Raw genomic sequence first — 22,610 nt, 5'->3', positions numbered from 1 at the left:
TACCATTATCACCAGCAGCTGATGGTTTGAATCAAGGCCAGCTCATGACTTCACATTTTGTGTTTTAAATCAGTTTCACAACTTCAGCTCTACATCTTCAAGACTTACAACCCAAAACTTGCATAAATCTGGTTGAAATAATATGACTTCAAAAGGAGAAAAGTGAAACACCCATTTTCATTGTTGTCATTTGCATTACAATATCACAGGCATTTTTTAAGACTGGGCATCTACTGGTGAGGCACTACAGAGCCACATTTAAAACCTGCTCTTTAAATCCCTGAGCCTGCAATGTTAAGCATTTTTAATTTAACGCACCATGAATCAGCGACATCTGGACACGCTTTAGCCCTAAGAGCATGTTCACTTTCAGGAGAAAAGCAGATCTTTGTAAGCATAGGAGAAAATAAGCAGGTGTATCTTGAAAGCAAGATCAGGAAATAAATCAGTTCTGTATCAGGGTAGTAATTGTCACATTTCCTTTTCTTCACGTATCTGAATCTTCTTCTCAGAAAATTCACTGGGGAACACCCAAAGGCAAGTGGTAGTATCACTGTGTGTGTTCATACCACGTTTCTTTCCACCACACAGAGGTGATAACTCACTCAACCCAGGAAAGAAAATGCAGTCATTTCTGCTGATTTCCTCTTACCTTGCAGAAATGTTTGGGCTCATTGCTAGACACAACTCACAGTGGCAGCTACAAGCCTGGTGCGTTAGAAGAAATGCCTCTACAAGCTTCTTCCCCGCTCTTTCAGCCTGTGAGCTTTGATCGAAAGCTCCTCAATGGTTCAGTTGTGGCAGAAAATATTCCAATGTGACAGTTTATAGTGGCCCAATGTTGATACGTTATTTAGGTTAAAGCATTACCATTTCATAATCCTAAGACCTAGATCAGCCTACAAATACATTTATGAGTGAATATCCGTAACACATGTGAGAATGAAACCCCAACCTTTACTCACTGACAGCTGAAAAACACATTGTGTGTCATCATATATAGAAAATAAAGAAGCTGGGGCTACTGCATCATAAGAGCGTTTTTGCTCTTTTTTTACAGTAAGCAGTACCAAGTGATACAATAGGTATTACTGTCAGAAAATTCATTATCAGTTATTGGGAATCTTAACGCAGCTTGCAAAAGACAGAGAGGACACCCTACGTGCTCTCTGTAAAAAGGACAGGGTTTTAGCCAGCTAGCTAGGTTCTTTCAAATACCCAGATTACCTTAGAAACTCCGTTCTTTAACACAACCTTCTTGCTGTTCAACTTTGCCACAGGGACTTTCCCAAAGAAAAATGATTTAAGGAGACATACCTGGCTTTCTTAAATACATACAGCAAAACAGAATGGCCAAGAGGCAGCTCACAGCCTGATTTTGCATTGTTCAGTGGCTCCTGCCACTGCCTTCCAAAGGACTGGGAGTTCAAGAGAGCAGGAATTACATTCTTCCCCTTAATTCCTCTCTCTTACAATTTCCCCATATTTTCTTTAACTATTTGATTTTTCTTACAAGCCTAAGAAAGCCCAGGTAGCTGTTACATATCCACCCAAGAGGCTTAGGAACAGGATTTCAACCACTAGAGCTTTGTATTAAACTTACAGAAATACTTCACAACAGAAAACAAACATGCTCTTTTCCCCTTTACTTACATTTTGAGTCATTTTTCCCCACATTCAGGGTTTACTAGCAGCCCCATTTTATACCCCACCACTTGGCCTCCTCCAGGGCAGGACCCTTCCCAGGGTAAGGTACAGCTGGTTTTAATAGATACGGGGCTGACAGCTGAGATTAGCAGCAGCTGGTGGCAATAGCTCACCAACTGCTGAGAGTTACCATGGGGTGAAGAGGGGAGCATAATGGGAGGAGATATATTTTAATACAATTCTTCATCCAGATTTAAAATGAATACGTGAAATTTCACCTCACGTGCCTCTTCTTTTCTACCTCCAAAAAGAACTGATCTATTTTAAAAGTCGTCAGCAGACATTCTTGGGGTTAAGAGACTGTGCTGGGAAATAGCAAGCTGCCCTTTTCAGCTCCCCTGTGTGCCTGTGGTTTGGGTGAGGTGAGGTGTTGCGGAGGTGCAGCAAACCTCAGCTTCAGTTCTCCCACCTCCCACCATCATTCTGCATCTCAGGTATTGCTGCTTATGGGAACAGTCCAAATTCTGCCCTCCACGGTGCTGCTATGAATTCAGAGTAACTCTGTTGGCTTCAGTAGGTTTATTTGCTATTTTTCCTTGTTAAACAATGTAAACTACGCTGCTGTGCGTCTGCCGTAAGCATGAGAACTGTTTTATTGCTGCCTGGGTTAGGAATGTTCTCTATTGCAGCCTAACATCCATTTTAATCCTGGAAGGAATAGAATGAGTTGGGGTTTTTTTCCTTGTATTTAAGGAAGAGGGATTTAATGAACCACAGGACTGGATGTTTTGCAAAGTACATGCACATTCAGCTCTTTTTCTTGGTTAGTAACATGCCATTGGCATGGAAAAGACCCAAGTAATTGCTTTTGGAAGAGTATGGTCTTTAGCAAGAACAGAACAAACTTTCTGCACAGTTGTCTTTCTTTTGCGGTACTGGAAGTTTGAAGTAGGCTCATTACATGTTTTGCCAGAGCCAAACCAGGTCCCGGTTAGTTACTCTGCATGGATTAAGTGGTTAACAATGTTTTGAGAATGTTCGGCTAGATAATTTGTGGGAACACCATCTGTTTCCCTTAACGCGTAAACAAGGAAAATTGCTGGTTTGAAATGCAGGATTATTTAAACTTAGATGACCACAGGCATTCTTAAAAGAGAACAGGTAAAAGGAGGAAAAATCTTCGCAAGGCCTGAAGTTCAGTGACATTTGTTAGGAAATAAACTCTGAAGTACCAGATAGAGCTTCTATCCCTGTTCCAGAAGTGAGAGAAGAGGACCTTTTCTTTTGCAGCCACCTCCTTCCTTCTGAAGTCCATCTTCAAAATTAAACCGCCATCAAACATTCAAAACCATAAAAAATGGTCGAACAATGCACTGAAAGGGCTGAGCATCTCATTCAGAAGCAGCAAGTTCATTCAATGTGTTTATGGATGAAGATCCAAAATCAAAAGTTACTTCTGAAAATACTGGGTTTGGTACTTCTCTTAATTCACCTACTCTGCTACCTCCCTCTTCCTCATGCAGAAGCAGCAGTGCAGCCACATGTCCTGGCTCACATGACCTATGAGGAGACATGAGACATGTCTTGGAGACATGAGAATCAGAACAAAGCTCCACAGTTTCACTTTGTGAAGTAGCGTGGATATTGTTTGAATTACTGTTACACAACGTTCGCTCAGGATAGGTTTTGGCGATGAGCTGCTGCTGTTCTGAATGGACTAGGAACAAGCAGTTCACAGGCACGTTTAACCTAGTGAGGAGTGTTGGAAGAGGAGTAGAGGTACAGCAGGAAATGTTCTGGTACTCACTGCAGACCAGATCAGCATTTGCAGAAGATTTTATGTGAAATCGCTCAGAACATGTTGTTACTAGATAATAATCCTCCACACGGGGAAATATACCTGAGTCACTGGGAGGAAAAATTGTCTTTCATGTTAACAACAGCTTGGTTGTTGCTGGGTTTCTTAAAGTTGTATTTTCTGTCTTCTGTATAGCTTTTTCACAAGCCTAAAAAGGAGCCGACATAGAAGCCTCTGATGCATTTTTATTTGGAAAATAAATGCCACCTTAAGTAGAGTGCACCGCTAAGCACAGCGCTGCAGGCAGCTCAGGTCTCCTGCCTGCAGTCACCCTACAGGCAGGCTGTACCCATGAATACCCAGAATCAGGCACGTCGTGGTTTAGCCTCTCGCTTCCTTTGACAACAGCCAGAAGCACTCAGGGCAGGGGGTTGTTTCACCTAAATAAAGGAGTGACTCTGCCTGGCCGCTCCTTGGGGTTAGTCAAGTATGGGAAAGAGAGCAAGTGTCAAGATACGTGATAGCAGAAGCCCTGCAGCTCTGGGTGAGACGGGCCGCCTTCATCTGGCCGGTCTGGCTTTAGTGGAGTTATTCAGGATTGTATAATGGCACAGTATATAAGCAGCCCTGCAGTACTGTAAACCTTTCCTATATCATCTGGTGTGTCAGTCTCTTGTGAAAAATGGGAAAGGTCTCTAAGGATGAGCTACAAGAATAATCACAGCTGCATGATACTCCTGTACGCAGAGCGAGGGAGGATCTCTCTGTAAATACTGAGCACGAGCGTAGCTTCTCCACATGTGTTCTGGTCTCCACAGCGTAAGGATATCATCTGCTTTGCCAGCAGAGCTTCTTTTTACAAAAGCGAAACACCGTGTTTACCTGTAACAACCACAGCAAGTGCTTTTACTTGTGTGTGCTTAGGAATGTGATTTAGTGGTGGGTTTGGCAGTGTTAGATTTAGGGTTGGCTCGATGATCTTCAAGGTCCTTTCCAACCTTCTGTGATTCTATGCCTTATTCCCTGCGCTGCTCAGCTGAGCTCCCTTTTTTATATTGGAAGCCTGTGACTTTTCTTTGAGTTTGCTCGTGGCAATTAATTCTCTGAGCAAGGAGAGGGTGGTGGTGTCTTGTATCCTGAACGCGCTTAGGCATGAGATGGGTAGGACAGTTAGGGCTGAGCCTGTGGAAAGGCGCTTCTCTAAAGTGCTGTGCAAACCTCGGAGAACTGAGGTGCCATAAAGCTGCTGCAGAGGTGCCATACGTTGCCTCCATGGGCAGGACTGCAAGAAGCATCACACATCTGAGGCCTGGAAGAGATGTGGTCAAATTTTATTCCTGCTCTGGGTTTACGATAAGAGTTCAGCTTCTGAAGCAGACCACAGCTGAGCAAGGGTTTATAAAAATTTCAGACCAAGGGACCAATACCTGCCTTTTGGAGCCTGCCTCCTGCTTTGTTCTGCTAGGCAGTGGGGAAAGCAGAGCCAAACTGCAGGGGTGCAACTGGTGGGGGGGTCTCTGGCTGCCTGCCATGGACAGACTGGGTTTTTTTCCTCTGGAGCGGTCAAGCAGTTTCCCGGCATATTAGCAAGCAGCCTAGTGCCACAGTGTTCACAGTAGCAGAAGGGATCACAGAGACGGGCTACCCAGGAAACAGCCCTGCGTGTTTACTGTGCATTGGCTGTTCTCCCGCAGGAGCATTTTTAAACACCCAGTGACTCATTATTAAAGCAACACTATGATGGTAATTTTGAAGTCCCTGGAAGTCTGAGTAAACATTGCCTAAAACCAAATCTTTCTGTTCCTGGCTTGGGTGGAAAGCGTTTGACTGGCAGCACCCAACTGAAAGAAAAAAGGGGGAAAAAAAAAAAGGGGGGGGGCAAAAAATAGACAGCTAGTCTGATCACCAGCCCTCACCGGCAGAAAAAGCATGAGGAAGCAATGTTGATCCAGGTTAGCAGTTTCTCAGGCAAACAAAATAATCCCAGTATTACATGAGAGTGGCCTGGGAGGAGTAATGTCTGGAGCGATCCATTATGGGAAGCTTCTTCCAGTAATTTAAGGGAGAACTTTCTGAAAGTTGTGTCTGTAGGTACCTTTTACAGTGCAGTAGGTGACTCGGTGGGAGAGAACAGTCTGTCATAAATTCGATACCTTTTTAGATTCTTTTTAAGCAACTCTTGTATGTAAGCCCTATTAACCGCACACCCAATTCAGCAGGAGTTCTCTCATGGGCAGCAAAGTGACCCAGCACTCTGGAGACCATAGAGCTTCCAGTTCCTTCCTCTGATGCTAATTCAAGGAAAAGCAGCTGCAAAACCCACTGGTTCCCCGCCTGCCAGGCTGAATGGCCTTCCTTCGCCTGGGGCAGTGGCCACACCGCCTTGGGCTGCTCCCAGTCGGTCAGGCGTGTACTGCATACTGGTACGGCAGTCACCCCAGGGGGAAAATCCAGTGGTTGTTTCGTGGCACAGGGAGAGAGATTACACAGCAATATTTGGTACAAGAAGGAAAGCCTGTGTTGTTACCATAGCGGAGAGGGGGTAGCAGGTTAGCATCAGGGGCTTTCCCTGCAGACCTCAGTCAAGCAAAGCTCCCTGTGGAATCTGGCCGGGATACTAGCATTCCTTACAGCAAAAACTTACAGGATCTTTACTGAGCATTTGGGCAGAAACTCTGTTGTATGTCATACATACATTTCCAAAGACAGTTAGGGAGCTGTCATACAGAATTCTCCCCATATGAGTACAGAGCTACATCTTGTACAGGCCTCTGTAATTTGACATTTTATGCCTTTGTGTTACAGTATTTCTATTTTTTTGTTAGAGCTAAATAGCACCAGCAGAGGTTAAGATGTCAGCATTTCCACTGTAAACCCAGCTCTTTCTTGAGGTTAGGTAACATTTGTTTTATACCACACTATACTGAAATTCTGCCATGCAGATGCTGTCCAAGACACGAGGCATTTTACCAAGGTTTATTTGAAGTCATTATGGTAGTTAATGGTGTAGAAAATGTCAAAAAATGAAAATTCTAAGTTAGTTTTTTTTTTTCTTTCACAGGCTGTTCTTGCATTATATACTTCCAAGAATGGCTTAATGTTTCCTATCTCTTAGCCACTAATATAGGCGAACCAAACAGAGAGGAAAGCTGAACGTCCCGCTTTGGAAGGGTTAAGCATAGCTTTTCTATGTAAAGAATTCCCAGAGCCACAGCTCACACCCAGTTATCCAGGATGTTGTGCTATGGAGCACAGTAGCACAAGACACCCTGCCAGAGTAGGTGGGAAGTACCTCCCAGAGCCTGAACGTAGTATTTTAAGCCTCTGCCAGTAAGTGGGGACACTCCACCTCAGCAGGATCAGCGTGTATGTCGGGTGGTGTAACCGTCAGCTGTCAGCTTGTGTGGTCTGTGCTCAGTGGGAGGAAGGGACGAAACTCCCGTAGCCCTGCTGGAGAACCTGTGCTTGACAAACAGAAGATGCTGTAGCACTAGCAAGCAGCCATGTCAGAACATGGTCTAAAAGGAAAAGATGGTGCATTTGTAGCTACTAACAGTCACTTGGTGGTGTTCAACTGTCAGAAGTGCATGTAGACTCGTGTTACTAACGTTGCCACGTAAAGAGTGAATGTTAATAGCACTAGATTGTTTATACCCTGTGCAGTTACAGAGAGAATACGCCAACATCCTCAGAGACTTAGTTTCCTCTTTTCTTTTATCGCACAGGTAATAACTCCAGTCAGGTCAGGACAAGGTTATGTTTATGAATTCCCTTCCAAATACCAGAAGGATACCTACGATATCCCCCCTGCTCGCCCTCTCCAAGGGGTAAGTACCAATAAAACTGCCAGCAGCACTGACAGGGCACAGAAGGTGATGAATGTCTACTGGAAGTTTATGAGCAAAGCAAATTCTCTCATTTCAGAGGGAAAATATGTTTTAATTAGATGCTGTGGCTTATTCACAGAGCGCAGAAGTATTTCAAAGTTGTATTTGATGTTGACTAAGATTTGGCAGCACACCAAACGCAAAAGTCCCATTTGTTTTCTGTGTTTTGATCAAAGACTGTATCTAAACAGAATAAACTTGCTCCCTGGGAACAATCTTTTTTTCCCCCTTACTTTGTTGTTGCATAGTTGACAGTAATTTACTCAGTAAGGGTAAAATTATCGCCTAGATGAACAGCTACTATGCAGGGAGTTATTTTCACCACGTCTACTGCACCATGTCACTGAACTTAAATACATCTTTGTTCTGGGGAACACCCTTAGCATTCAGTCCCCAAGACCACAGACATCTAAATGCTTGCAGGACCTATAACCCAACGATCCTGCATCTCTCCACGGCTCTTTGAAAGAGCAGCTCCTTTAGAGGATAACGTTGAAGCTCAGTAGTACATAACACAGGCTGACACCGAATGGCCAGAACTGTTGGGAAGTCTGGCTTAAGAGACATTCAGACGGTGGCCTTAGACTACATGCAGAACCCACTGTAACGTTGGACACGCCACCAAACGGGATGCTTGAAACATCTGACAGCTGTACTCTCTGCTAGTGAGACAGCTCACACTGCACCTGATAAAGCAGATAGGTGATGCTGACAAGGGCAGCCTTAGTTTCAGAGTTTAGTGCGTACTAGTACAAGCTTATTCCTCAGCCCCTCTGATCTCTGTCACTAAGGGTGTGATTCGTTCTGGTAACGTGACTATACTGCTCCCCTGTTCACCCCAACAGGTATGTATAATAGACTGGCCTTGATTTAACTGTCAGGACGGAAGTCAGCCATGACTTCATCTCTCCAGCTTGCTGTCCACACAGTTGCCCAGAGCGGGCCCAGCAAAGTGCATTTCCTCCTAACTGTCCAAAATCCCAGGCCAATCCCAGCAGCTCTCCCATACGAAACAAAGTTGAAGAGTTCTGATCATCTTTGAGCTGTATGAGAGGAAACACAGAAACCAGGAAAACTCACCTGAGACCAGAGCTTTCCTGAGGTGACTTGTCTGTATCAATTTATTCTTTCTTTAGATATATGACATTCCCCCTGCATCGGTTAAGGGGCCTGCGCTTCCAGTTCCCATGGGCGAAGCAAAAGCTTTAGGAGTCTATGACATACCACCCGCCAAAGGGGTAAGTATTACGCTGTTTCCACAAGATCCTGTATTTTCATGTCTGACCAAAGACATATTTAAACAAGAGTTCATACGTGATCCTGACGGAAAAGGAGATTCAGTACTTTAAAGATTTCCTTGGTTTTTTAAACCGTTAAAACTGGTAAAGTGATGCACTGCATCGAAGTTATTAATGTTATGGAGTGTGAATTGATAATTAGACCTATATTCTCTTTGTGGCAGCGTGCTGTCTTTGGATTTTGCTACTTTTAAAAATTTGCATCAAGATGAATGCTAAAAAGTGAGATTCTGAAAGTGATGCTCCGTCAGACGCAGGATAAGTAGCTGACTCCATGAAAGTCAATGGCAGGTCATCCACCCCAGCATTTTATAGGCCATGTGGAAGATGTAAAATATTTTTTGTTCTAGCCAGTTTCATGGTTTGCTTTCTGTGATGCAGGTCTATGCTACACCTCCATCTGCATGCCGAGATGATACAGGCCTGAGGGAAAATTTGCAGGATTTTTCGTCTCCAGTTGGCCACAGTGTAAGACAAGAAGGAGTATATGATATTCCTCCTCCCATCACCAAAGCAACTGGGAAAGAACTTAATAAATTTTCTCCTGAGAGCGTTTTATTGCCAGATGGAGTGCCACAGAAACAGAATGTTTATGACATCCCTGTGAACCATCAAAACCATTTTCTTGGACAGCAAATTGCACCTCAAAAAGATGTTTATGATACCCCAAGAGGAGTTGCATTCCCAGGACAACAGACAGGACTCAGCGAAAGTCTCATCCCAGAAGGAAGAGAAGGTGTATATGACGTGCCACCACCAGTCCTCCAAGACACTAAAGGCTTACAGGATGTGACTGATGGGATAAACAGGTTGTCTTTCTCCAGCACAGGAAGCACAAGGAGTAATATGTCCACATCTTCAACAACATCAAAAGACTCTTCTTTCTCAGCATCAACTGCACAGGACAAAAGACTAATCCTTGACCCAGACACTGCTATAGAGAGGCTTTATCGCCTCCAGCAGATGGTGGAGACAGCTGTCAGTAACCTTATGGCCTTCATTACAGCAGACTGGCGGTCTTATGGATATATGGAGAAACACATCAATGAAATTCACACTGCTGTGGATAAGGTTGAGCAGTCACTGTTGGAGTACCTCCAGTTTGCGAAAGGATCAGCAGCCAATGCTTCCTGCCTATCTGAGTTCAGCCTTCTTAACAAAATGAGAAGGGAAGTGCAAAGGTTGGAGGACTCTCACCAGATCCTTACCCAAACCAGTCACGACTTGAACAGCTACAACTGGTCTTTGAACGTTCTAGCTGTCAACAGACTGCAGAACAAGTGTGATGACCTGGATCGGTTTGTTATGGTGGCAAGGACAGTCCCGGATGATGCCAAGCAACTGACCACTACCATCAGCATCAACGCAGAGGTGCTCTTCAAACAGGCGTTGAGTAGCTCACGTTTCAAAAACATACCAGAGAATATCATGAACGCTCCTGACTATCTATATGACAATCCTCACATGCAGCGTCATGGAGAAAAAGCACAGAACCACTGCAGTTCCCTTCCTCCGCTCCTGAGTAAGGGTCAGCACCCTCCCAGTACCACCAGTGAGAGCTCAGAAAAGAGCTGGATGGACGACTACGATTATGTTCACCTGCAGGTAGGTAAACCCAACACCTTGTTCTGCACAAGGCCACGTAAGAGTTGTCTGGTTTTTGCAGAAGCTGTTTTCAGGGAAGCAAGCAGCAATTAGATTGCCGCACTAATACGTATTACATTCAAGAGTAATTCCACCGGGGTGATATATATATATATATATATATATATATATATATAGCCTTATATATATAATATATATAAAAATAGCAGTAGCCTTTTGCTGTGCCACACTATCCTTTTCTTCTCCATACTCTTAGTGGTGCACTACCAGTGAAAAAGCCGATGCAAAGCAGCCTGTTATTCGACCTATGAGATGTCATTTAGTGGGTTTGATTTAACACGGTGTCTTACGTTATGCAAAACAGGGGAAAGAAGAGTTTGAAAGGCAACAGAGGGAGCTGCTGGAGAAAGAAAATATCATCAAGCAAAGCAAAATGGAGCTAGAGCACCATCAGGTATGTTTGCTCAGGTGCAGTAATCACATTAATATGCAGTGTTGCTTGCACGTAAGGAGTATTTGTCAAGTAAAGCAGGAGGGGCCCTTCCCTTAGCAGTGTGCAACTGCTAGCATCATGGCTGTGAGGTGTGTGTGAGCGCCAGCACACACAGTTGTCCCAGGTGCTAGATGATGAAGATGACAGGTATTAGGTCTTGGCTAAACAGCAGCTCCAGGTTAGTTTCTTTCCAAGTGGGATTTATACCAGTCAGGCTCCACCATTAATGGATTTATGACTGCGAAGGACAAAGCCGCATACTGTCATGCTCCAAATGGGAAATGATAAGCATCAAAATTTTAGCACCTTCCTGGCACCATGTGTGCTGTGATTGCTTATGCCAAAGAAACCCTCGGTATTTGCTGCAGAGCAGCTATTCCGAAGATCAGCATCTCTGCCCTGTTCATTTCCTTGTTGCCACTCCATACCTGAGCAGAAGCCTAGCCACAGCTGTCAGTGTTTAGAGTGACACCTCTTGTGGCAGAAATAAGCCTTTCCCTTGCAAACAATTTCCAACCCTCTCAACTTCAGAAGGTAATTATTTTTTATACAATGCACCATTGTGGTGGGCCCGGCGCGTACATATAAGAAAAAGCAGTTTCTGTCTCCAAAAGTTTACCACAGAGGGGAAACAGACTTCTGCAGTGTCTCACAGTGGGCCAGTCACAAAGCCAGCGTGAGAACTTGGCCTTCCCGACCTGCAGTTCAGTGCCTTAATCACTGGGCCACACTGAATACACGCGCCCCCTGCACGTTTGTTCGGTAAACAGTGATACCATTAATTAAATATCGTGCTTAACATCACTTTAAATGCTAAAAAAAAAATAGGTCATATAAGATGGAGGGCTGTCACTGTGCCCTCATTAATTCTTCAATATGTTGTTGCCATATTGCATGGCAGAAAATTGTACAAGCAATGTGGAGGTGAGAGTTAAAGGTTTGTCATCTCAAAATCCCACGGAGATGGCAGCTTTTTAAAGATTGTGTAGGAGTCACTGCCACTTGGCTCCATCTCTCTCATTTGTGATTTCAGAATATTCCAAATGAGCAACAGCCTGTAAATTCAAACAGCCTGTAAATTCAGGAGGCTGGTTGGTTGTTTTTTTAGTTGGTTTCTTTTTGTTGAAATGCAAATAAAGTATTTTAGATGGTTTTCCCTTCTGAACTCTATGTATTTGGATTTATGGTAACCAAAGCACTTCAGTGCCCCTCACTCTCCAAAAATAAAAGATCTTAGAAAACATACTTCTTATTTAGCATAAGGTCAAGCTGGGATGCCCAGGGCTGTCCTGAGGCGTAAGGTGAAATCGTAACACATAACAACGTCTTAGGAGAATGCTCTTTGAAGAGAGCCTTTTCATTTGCCTTTCAGATCAATCAGTTCCAACGTCTGGAGCAAGAGATCACAAAGCCAGTAGAGAATGACATCTCAAAATGGAAACCACCTCAAGGTCTCCAGACTGCAAACAGCACTGCCACCTCCCGTGACAGCCAGCTGCTTTTATTCTATTCTGACCAGTGCGAGACTCACTTCAACTCCCTCCTAAACGCCATTGACGCCTTCTTCAGTTGCGTCAATGCTTCTCAGCCCCCCCGAATCTTCGTGGCTCACAGCAAATTTGTCATTTTGAGCGCTCACAAACTTGTGTTCATTGGGGACATGCTTATGAGGCAAGTGACAACTCAGGACATACGTAACAAAGTGATGAACTCCAGCAACCAGCTGTGTGAACTGCTGAAGAGCGTTGTTCTGGCTACCAAGGTGGCTGCCTTGCATTACCCCAACACCGCAGCCCTACAGAAGATGGTGGACCGAGTCACAGAGATGTCTCGTCACGCACAGTTGTTCAAACTCTCGCTGGTCCAAATGGCATCCTCATGAAACCCAGTGGAATCCAATCCATGAGCAGCAAAGCAGACAAACTGGAGCTATTTTTATGTAAATGTTATCATTATTTTTTTTTTAATGAAAAATTTTAAATACATTCTTACGCGTTAGAGAATCTAATGAAATCAGGGATTTGGGAATATATCTGGTTCTATATTATGTTTCTAATACACATTTAGGTTTGTATACACTGCATATATGTATATGTTGCTACATTCCTTAAAACATCAATTAAGCACCTTAAAAACTACGCGTCGGGTAAGCAGCGCCTATCTTTTTGTATATACTGCCCGTTTCCTCAGTATATTTGTTAACTGGATGCTGCACTCTTCTTTCATTCCATCTTGATTTTGGCACATGAACTTGGTTGTGAAACCTTCTTGTAGCAATCCATGAAGCAAGTGTGATGGTTCTCATAGAACTCCATTCTCTTCTTAGAAATTACTTTCTATAGGTTAATTCCATGAGATTTAACTCTCCTCTTGATGTTGCTTTATTATGTACAGCATTTGACCATTCTGACTAGCGTATATGCACAACTGCAAGCAGCAACACATCAAGCAAGGCATACAGCATTTGGGAGAACAGCGTTTTTAGGATATATAAGAAGTAGAGCCTTCTGAGGAGGAAGGCAAAATCGTATGTATTTAATATCTGATGGCATTCAAACTTTGCTATTTCTAGTAACTGTGCAACGTGGGATTTCAAAATGTGGATGAATTCCCAGCAATGTAAATTCATACGTGTTTACCTTGTATGTCTTTGCATCAGCAATTAAATTTAACAGTGAGGCTGGAAAGCCTTATTGTTCATGGACTCAGAGTTCTCCTGAGAGCATCCCAGGATCCACTGGGCTCGTCTTTGAGGCTGCAGATGAGCAGTGTCTTAGAATACCAGTCCCTTCCAGAGGGATAAACATGCACATGGTAATTCATATGGAAAGAAGACAGCTTAATTTGAAATAACAGATAACTTAAACATCTCTAGGCATATACAAAATTTAATGAAGAAATAGCACTTATTCTTCTAGGACATTCTTGGGAATTGTATCTGTTGCAGTTCTGACTTCCATTCAATTATTGGGCTTTTTTTCCAAATTCTGTTGCATAGGTGCTGGTCCTTCTGCACTACACTGTTGTGAAAAATGACCTCCTGTTTTAATGGGGCCATTCCATCACTAAGTACACACAATCCTACCCAGTAATTTTCAATTTAGACCCTTAAAAACTGTTATCAGAGCAGTAGACTGCTTTAGAAATTTCACACGTGCTGGCTGCTCCAAAACACATAAGCTTATTTGTCGCGGTTGCTTTTTGCAAACTCCCTAAAAATAAGTCACAGAACACCATTTGCCTGGGGTCCTCAGACTAAAATCCACGCCTCAAAGTGAGCGATGGCTAAGGCAAATTTTGGGCGATTCTGGTGTTTTTAAAGCAGAAACACTAGCGTCCTTGTGTAATTCGAGGTAGTCCCACACTGATGTGTCCCGAGCGTTTGCATCAGCAAGCGGATCACTGGTAAATACCCAGTTATGAGATCAACAGCACCCAGAAAATAGGCACTCCTGCCTGACCGCTCACCTTCCCAGTTAGTGTCCACGCACATGCCTCATTGAAATGGGATTTGTCGTCTTGGATAACAAAACCATTTCAGCAGCACGTGAAATCTTGCAGCCTTAATGTATTGTCCCAGAGTGAAGGTGGCTCATGGCTGCCATAATATCGCTTCCAGAGTTCCAGAATGTTCCTGGAAGGGCAGCAGGAGCCAGCACAACCTCAGCTGGCCCAGAATGGGCTCCAGGGCTTGGCTCTGGCGTAACACCCCGAAAGGGCAGTTACACTATCGTAACCAACAGCCAGTTGCTGAAAAGCAATCCAAGCAAACCTCTTTTGTGCTAGTGTTGTTTGGGATTCTGTCAGGATCCCTTGTCCATTTTTTTTCGCCGTGTATTCTTAGAAAGCAAGAAGGTGTTTCGAAGCTTAGCAGTTACGTTGATAGTTTGTGCTTTCAAAAGGAGAACCTTTATTGCAAGCTTGTATTACAGTTTGTTATCTTGTAGAGAGTCATTTTAAAATTATTAAATTACTAGCTTTTTTTATATAAAAAAAGGCAGCACTGGGTCTTGTTTTTTCTTGTTTTCAGAGTCCTCTAAGCATGTTAAAAGGAAATATTGTTGCTGCTTGCCAATACTATCAAAGACATTCTAAAATTAGGAGTTTGCTTTCTTTCCATCTTTTCACTAATCAGTGCTTCTAAGTGTGAAGTGAGAACCTGAGGGTATAAAACAAGGGGAAGGACAGTTTCTCTGCCTCTCCAGAAGAAGCCGGTGAAGCTTTTATGCAACTCAGCTACATAAGGCATCAAGCCCAAAATACGGCCGTTGGTGCCTACGGTGCGTGGGGTCACGCTCCTGCCCCACTCCCGGTGTCTGTTCCTGCTGCATGAGCTGCATCCGGAACCGGCTCAGCGTGGTCCTCGGGGTGAACGGCAGGTCCTCTCAATGCAAACCCAGGATGAGGGGGGGTGGCAGGACACAGGTGTGACTGTCCACCCATTCTGCCCTGTTCCCCCTCTCCAGCATTTACTGGTGAAGCCACAATCCATGCAGGAATGGGAAGAGCACCTTCACTCAGCATAGCCACCCTTCCCCCCAGCAGTAAGAGGACCCCTTTTCTACTACACGCCAAGTCAAGCATTAGCAAGGTGTGGGTTCCATCTGAAACAGCCACGTGGCTTTAAGGATCACGGAGTCTTTCCCAAAAGTTACTCTCCCGTGCACTGCCCTACCTTCTGTCAACACCCCACGTGTGGAAGGAGGAGAAAAGCAGCCTGGGACTGGCTTGGCTCTGTGCTTACACCAGTTCCCAGCTGCCAACGAACAACATCCCTGCTGGGGAACGTGAGCGCCACAAAAGCCTTGAGAGCAAACCAAAAAAATGGTTTGGCTCATCGTGTCCTCGCAAGGGGACGGCCAACGATGCACGGTTGCTTCCCAAGAGTGCTCCATTTTGTTCCTCTGCTAAATTTAAAAAGGTCAGCTAACAACAGAGGAGGGACTGGACAGCCAGAATGGTTCAGAACAGGCAAAAGAGCCTCTTTGCTCCCCTCCCTGAGCCACAGCGTCCCCACACAGCTGCCAAGACACGGCTGCTGTTTGGCAACCAAGTTGATGACCAGCATGAAAAGATTCTCTGGTGTCCAGTGTGAAAAAAAAAAAAAAAAAAAAAAAGTCTGCCTCACACTAGTGGCAAAAGCAGAACACATTTGGCTGCTTAGTCTAGACATTAAGTAAATATCAATTCATATTAATTAGAAAAATGCTGCCTCTCTTCTCTCGTCCAGGATGATGAGCGAGGGAGAAAGAGGCAAAAGCTAGCCTTGAAGTGAGCGGGTTTTAGAGAAATTATCAGTTCGCATCGATGCAGGACATAACTTCATTGCACCCCAAACTGCAGAGCCCCCTGGGGCTACCTCTGCCATTTCTTGCAAGCCAGGGCTGCCCAGCTGCTGTGTTTTCATTAGCTGTGCGCCGCTGCAGCTTGGCAAACCCAAGGTGTAGGAAACCAACGTCCCAGCCCGTTGCCTGATGCTAGATCACACCCCAGCATCTTCACATCCCCTCTAACTTCTAGACCCTAGAGCTTCTGGCGCTCTCTGCCACATACATCTGGGCTATGTTGCAGAAACATCCCTCCCACGTCTACTGCCAGCGCTCTTCGGAGTATTGCTGTGCCAGTGACACCTTCCCTGTGCCCACGAGCCGAGCATCTGTAGCTGTTCTGCTCCAAATCCCGCTTTTCCCTGTTGAACACCACTTCCAGGCTGCCTGCTCCATCTTAACGTGCCTCAGTCTCAACCAAAAGGCTTTAGAAACTCGTAGTATTTACTCCAAAGGTACTAACCCTCCCTCCCTTGCCCCTTTCTCCTCTGACAATGTTCACAGCATTAGTTCGCGTTTGGACAGGAACCTTTCCAGGGCAAAGACAGGGTCTCGCCACCCCCAGAGGACGACACAGAGTGTTCCTCCCAACTCTGAAACGTGGCTGTTCATTTCATCTTAACCTGTTACGCTGGCAGTTTCACAAGCAACATATACACATCACTCTTGAATCAGCCGAGCCCTTTTTCCGCTAGATTTTGTCATCTTAGAGATGAACTGTCCAGATAATGCAGATTTATTTATATTTCTTTTTTAAAAATAATATTTTTTTTTGCTGTTTGCACCCAAATTCCACCTAAGACAGCAGCTTTCTCTGTCTTAAGAGCCCTGGATACAGCTGTGTGGATATTCAACATCAGAGTAAACAGACAGTTACATCCAGCAATGCAGAGTCCTCCCAGATGTTCTTCGGACTCAAAGAGAGCGATGAATCCAGGCTGGAGAGTACCTTGATGAAGTGAACAGCAGCAGGAGAAACATCTAACCCAGCCTTATCATAAACCTGCTGACTTCAGAGATGGAGCAGGAGTGACATGAGGCTTAACCTCCTGGGAGCCAGCACGAGGGCGAGCACAGGCTCTCAGTAACCTGTACCCCCTGTTTCCCTCCAGCAAGCTGCTTCCCTCCAGAAGCAATCTTACTTTGTTTAAACCGGAGCTAAATCTGGAGTGCAGTTCACATCATTAACAACGCCTGATCATGCTGGACATGCTGCTGGCCACTGGACTCACTTTGGAAACACAAGTATGTCGTTCTCCGTTCAAAACTCAAATATTTAACCTTCACCAGTTATGCAGGGCACGGTGCACTCAGCTCGCAGCCTGACCTCGGGGGAGACACCTTCCCAGGGCATTGCTCTGTGCCTCTGGGGAGCTGCTGGGTGCTCTTCATCCCACCACCTTCCAGGTCAGTGGCTAGGACCACTTTGGGATGGCCTCCTGGAGCAAAGGACCAACAAGGATAGTTTCAGGTCAAAACATCAGGGCACCGCTGGGCACACACGCAGCTGAGCCCACCTCTTCAGCCTCCCAGCGCAGCAGAACATCAGGAGCTGGCAGTTCCGTGGCAAGAAGCAAGGAGACAAAAGCTCCTTGTGCCTCCTGATAAACCCACGGCCACGTGGTCTTGCCTTGCAGTTGCCATGGATTTCTGAGCAGGAGAAGCTGAAATGCTCCGAGGGAGAGGCAATGCTGCGCAGAACATGACTTTCCCACCTCTCCTAGGGTTTAGTTTGCGGTAGGAGGTGACTCACAGGACTCTGTGCTTCAGTTCTGTCCTTTCAGCGGGCAGCGCCGAGCTGGGCTCAGCCCAGACTGGATCTGCAGCTTGCCACCGGCTCTTCTGCACCTCTCTGCGTTTAACCTCTGGCCCTGCACCACCCACAAGCAAAGTCCATCAAGTCAACATTTCTCACAGGAGTTCGCCTTGCTGCTATGGACCTCTCCATGAGCCCCCTGAGCCCCTACCCAGGGCAAAGCCCAGCACCTGAGGAGCGCTGCTGCAGGCACCATGGACTGGGCACACGCACCACCTCCCCGCCGGGGCTTGCCTTCCCTCTGCTGCACGCCGAGAGACACAGCGTCTTTTTCTGTACAAGCCACAAGTCGATACATCAGGCTGACTACAGAAAAAAAACAGAACGGGGGAGCACGAAGTATCAGGTCTCCAGGAGATATACAAAGCTCATCGCATCTGCAACGCGCGGCCTCGGCGTTGCTGCACAAGCCGCCGCCTCCGCAGGCAGTCGGCTCCCAGGAGGTTACACATACCATAAGCCCAAACAAAAATCACGATTCCCTGGGTCCACACACGCTTGCACCCACGGGGTATCAGCTTCTGTCAGCCAAGGGAAGGATGTAAAAATCTTGCTACTGGGTCGGGGGGTTGTCCCCTGAAATCAGAGGGATTTTTCTTTTTCTCCTTCCCTGTAATTTCCCTTAATTACAGGAAAAAATGATTAGAGCTCTTTCTTTGATGCAAAGCTGCAGGAAACCAAATCCAAGAGGCCCTTGGTAGCTTCCTACCCAACGAGCTTTATCTCACACAACACTGCAGGCAGGGCTACCCAAACTGCTGCAAACCAGGAAGGCACAGTAAGTGTCCCTGAAGCATCTGCTATTTATATGAAGGCAGACTTAAGTGTGGTTAAATGAAGGTTACAGTGAAGGACAAGTAGTGAAGGACAAAAGCTGAAAGAAGAGAGCCAAGAGAAAGGAGAAAAAAAAGAAAAAAAAGAAAAAAAGAAAAAAAAGAAAAAAAAGAAAAAAAAGAAAAAAAAGAAAAAAAAGAAAAAAAAGAAAAAAAAGAAAAAAAAGAAAAAAAAGAAAAAAAAGAAAAAAAAGAAAAAAAAGAAAAAAAAGAAAAAAAGAAAAAAAGAAAAAAAGAAAAAAAGAAAAAAGAAAAAAAGAAAAAAAGAAAAAAAAGAAAAAAAGAAAAAAAAAAAAAAAGAAAAAAAAGAAAAAAAAGAAAAAAAAGAAAAAAGAAAAAAAGAAAAAAAAGAAAAAAAAGAAAAAAGAAAAAAAAAGAAAAAAAAAAAGAAAAAAGAAAAAAGAAAAAAAGAAAAAAAGAAAAAAGAAGAAAAAAAAGAAAAAAAAAGAAAAAAAAGAATAAAGAAAAAAGAAAAAAAGAAAAAAAAAAGAAAAAAGAAAAAAAGAAAAAAAGAAAAAAAGAAAAAAAGAAGAAAAAAAAGAAAAAAAAAGAAAAAAAAGAAAAAAGCTTGCTCTGGCTTTAGATTGTCTTACAAAAAGGAATCAAAAGTATATAAAAACTTTTTGTGCATGCAGAAGGCTCCAGGGCATTCCCTGTGCAGTGATTCAAGTCTGCCTTTATTCCCAGTGAGGTTCAAAGAGAAAAAACTACAAGGGTGAGTGGCCACAAACACAAAAAAGGAAAAAAAACCCTATGGACTTTTACTGTTTTTTCTACCCTGTGCTTTGTTTTTATGAAGGATGGAAGGAGCAGCCCACCCGAAAGCCTTTTATCTCAGGTGATTTAAGCTAGAAACAGGTACCTGTAATTAACTTGCATTCCAGAAGGGGAGAAGTTAACTTACTTGGCTTTTCTTCATGCTGCATTTCAAAGAGAAATTATTTTTTGATAAATGAGAATGAGCATGTGCACTCTGCAGTGCCTGACCTGCAGTTATTTTCAGGCCTCACGGCTCAAGACGTTGCTCTCCGTTTTCCACGCACAGATTTACTTAAGGAGCGAGCACAGCCCTGCTGGCAACTTACACCACTTCCATAGGAAGCGCTACGACGACCAAAAGGACGTTCCTCGAGCAGGGCTGTGCTGCACTGGACACCTCATTCCCCTGCGTACACAGGCAGAAGGTGGATGCGGGATCCAGCGCTTCCATCCCAGAGCAGTGGGCAGGTGGAGCCGCCTCTGCACAGCGCGAAGGTGGGCACTTGTCTGTCACACCGTGGGCAGCACACAGAACCACCAGCTCCACCCAAGGAGTAAAGCTGCTGAAGGCCCGGAGATACACAAATGAGGAAGCCTCTTTCTCACTCCCTCCTTTCTTCTCCATGGGGATAGTGATGCTCAGAAGTGCCCCAGTTTGGATTAGCCCATCTCTGCTCCCGGTTCAAGACAACCCAGATGCGATTCATCTCACCTACCTGAAGACATTTGCATGTGAGATACCATCAGGGTCCTCATTAAACTGATTAGAGACCAAGCCATATGTTTAAATCTACTTTAGGATGAGATAAACCCTCGCCGGACTCCAATGATTAGGTCTCCTTAGGTCTTCAAGGGTGGCCGAGAGAAGTAGTTCGGCAGCAAATGACCACATCACAGGCTCCTGAATTTTGAGGATGATGGATCCTTCCCACAGACCCCGTATCTTCTTCTTGAAACTTGGTGTGGCCATGTACACAGTTCAAGCCACAACCTGAACACCAGAACCCCTCAGGATACCAGCCTGGAGCTGGTATCGGGACCGGCAAATCGCTGGTCCCGAGGGTCCAACGAGTGGGAGCAGCCCTGGAGCCTGAGGCTGCAAACATCACAACCCACATCCGAGCTAATCCCCCCAGCCCAGCCACCTCCCCCACGCGCAGGCAGCCTCCGGGGGTTGGGATCAGACCTGACCAAAGTCCCATCAGCCAAAACGTGCTCTGTGCCAGATGGGGAAAAGCTGGGCACACAGGTAGCGCACACCCCCGCGCCTCCGCTCTCCCGGCAGCTTTCTTGCCAGCTCTGGGCTCATGGCAGCACGGGAGCCCAGGTGGTCATGGAGGGCTTGTCAGAGCTCCCAGCTCCCACCCTGAAGGCATTCCCGGGCTGGGCTGCTCTTCCTCGTACTGGGCCCGAGAAACACAGGGGTCAGGACAGGAGAATCCATCAGGTTAGGGTCACAGGGAGAGTTCTTTAGGTGATGTTTAGCTCCCCTTCAATAAGCAGTCCTGCATGCCTCCCTGCCTTGCTGGAAAAAAGTATTTGAAACTGTGATTACACATTTTCAGGGGGAGCATGTGCCAGATGTGGAGCTAAGCGGCTGCACATCTGGAGCAGCTGTCCTTGGCACGGGATGGGCTGAATCACCAAGAAAGACTAAAGGAGCTTCATGCAAGCAAACAGCATTTAATTTTGAAGTCTGGGTTTCAAAATGAGTTTCTGACAAAGTAAGCTTGCTTTTTGTTTGGTTTTGGGTTTGGTTTTTTTTTTTTTTTACAAGTTAGAACTGTTTTGTGAAAGTTCTTTTCCATTTACTCTGACTGCTTCTCCACTACCAGCACATATGCCTCATCCCATTTCTGTGCGTTTTTTGCTCATATGGGGACAAGGATGACACAACTGCAAGTAATATTTACCGTACGCAGTAAGCGCACACATCCAGCTGAATGAGCTTTCACTTCTACAGTGTTTGCACGTTTTTGCTTTTCTCTTCATAATATTTGGGAACAAACCTTCAAAGAGCTTATTCTCGATGCTTTATCTAATGACACAAGCAAAGCCCTGTATCAGCAAGGAACTGCCTGTGCAATGAACTGCAGGGGCAGCTGGCAGCACAGGAATAAACAGCCAGGTATTTGGGCTCTGTAATTAACAGTTAACCACACAGGGAAGCATCAAGAGACTCACAAGCTGCTCCTGTACCACAAACCGACAATACTACTATTAGAGGAAACAAAAGCACCTACGTGGAGGCCAACGTAAGATACCAGACCATCACCACGCAACCCAGACTCCTTCAGGTGATGAGTTTTCCAGCAAATTAACCTGCCTTAGGCTGTGCTAGCATAGGGGGAAATTCCACAACCCATGCATTTCATACAAAACCATTACATCCCAGCAGCTACTTGTCATAGGGGCTCTGCTACAGATAAATTTTTTCTGCTCCAAGTCCCATAATAGGGCAGTGGCACAGGAGCCTGTGGCATCTCTTCCATAGCAAACCAAAATCTGTGGAGCAACCCATCCACAAGGAATAACTTTGGCAGAAAATGCTAACCTTTGCTTCCAGGCAAGGCAGCAGAGAATAAAATCTCCATGCCCTTTCGAACATAGCTCCATTTCCCATCCTTAAAAAAAAAACAAAAAAAAAAACCAAAAAAACCCAACCTCAAAAAAACCCTCCCAATCAGGTAGAAAATTGAAATACAGTGTTTTCTACCTGGATGCATCCATAGCCTCCCAGGAGGAAACTGTACGACAAGCAGCCAGGCAAGCAGTTCAGCAGACTCCCCTTCCTCAGCAATGCTTCTTTTCTACAGACACAAAAATAAAGACACAAGCCCTATGCACAGAAAGTCACAGCTGCAGCCCCATCACCAGCTGAGATGCATCTATTTTTAAAGCCCATCCCGTGCACACAGCAGCAAGTCCTCCAGGCTTGGTTTGCCTGTAGCCCTTACACTTCAGGTAAAGAATGCAAAAAAATAAAATAAATAAATAAAAAAAAGGCTTTCTATACCCTACCTTTTGCACAAGTGGGAACTAAGTAGCTTTTCACAGCTTCCTTACACAGGTGAAATCAACTGCACAGAGGGTGGGACAGTCTTGTACCTGCTGACTGCAGCACAAAGCCCAAAAGCAGAGCCTGGC

General features: G+C 44.9%; 1 protein-coding gene across 2 annotated transcripts in view; it reads left to right on the top strand.

Moving 5' to 3' along the window:
• NEDD9 (neural precursor cell expressed, developmentally down-regulated 9) overlaps nt 1-13,432 on the top strand; it is a 73,468-nt gene extending 60,036 nt beyond the window's left edge. For both annotated transcript variants that reach the window (XM_037380224.1, XM_037380223.1), the window contains exons 3-7: nt 7,171-7,272; nt 8,469-8,570; nt 9,012-10,235; nt 10,600-10,689; nt 12,101-13,432. In XM_037380224.1, the coding sequence (XP_037236121.1) occupies nt 7,171-7,272; nt 8,469-8,570; nt 9,012-10,235; nt 10,600-10,689; nt 12,101-12,610 (2,028 nt within the window). In that variant the 3' untranslated portion in view covers nt 12,611-13,432. The remainder of the gene's footprint in view (nt 1-7,170; nt 7,273-8,468; nt 8,571-9,011; nt 10,236-10,599; nt 10,690-12,100) is intronic.
• The last annotated feature ends 9,178 nt before the right edge of the window (nt 13,433-22,610 follow it).

The sequence above is a fragment of the Falco rusticolus genome, chromosome 3 (genome assembly GCF_015220075.1).
Source record: "Falco rusticolus isolate bFalRus1 chromosome 3, bFalRus1.pri, whole genome shotgun sequence".
NCBI classification, from domain to species: Eukaryota; Metazoa; Chordata; class Aves; order Falconiformes; family Falconidae; genus Falco; species Falco rusticolus.
This window is presented reverse-complemented; position numbering and strand designations above follow the sequence as displayed.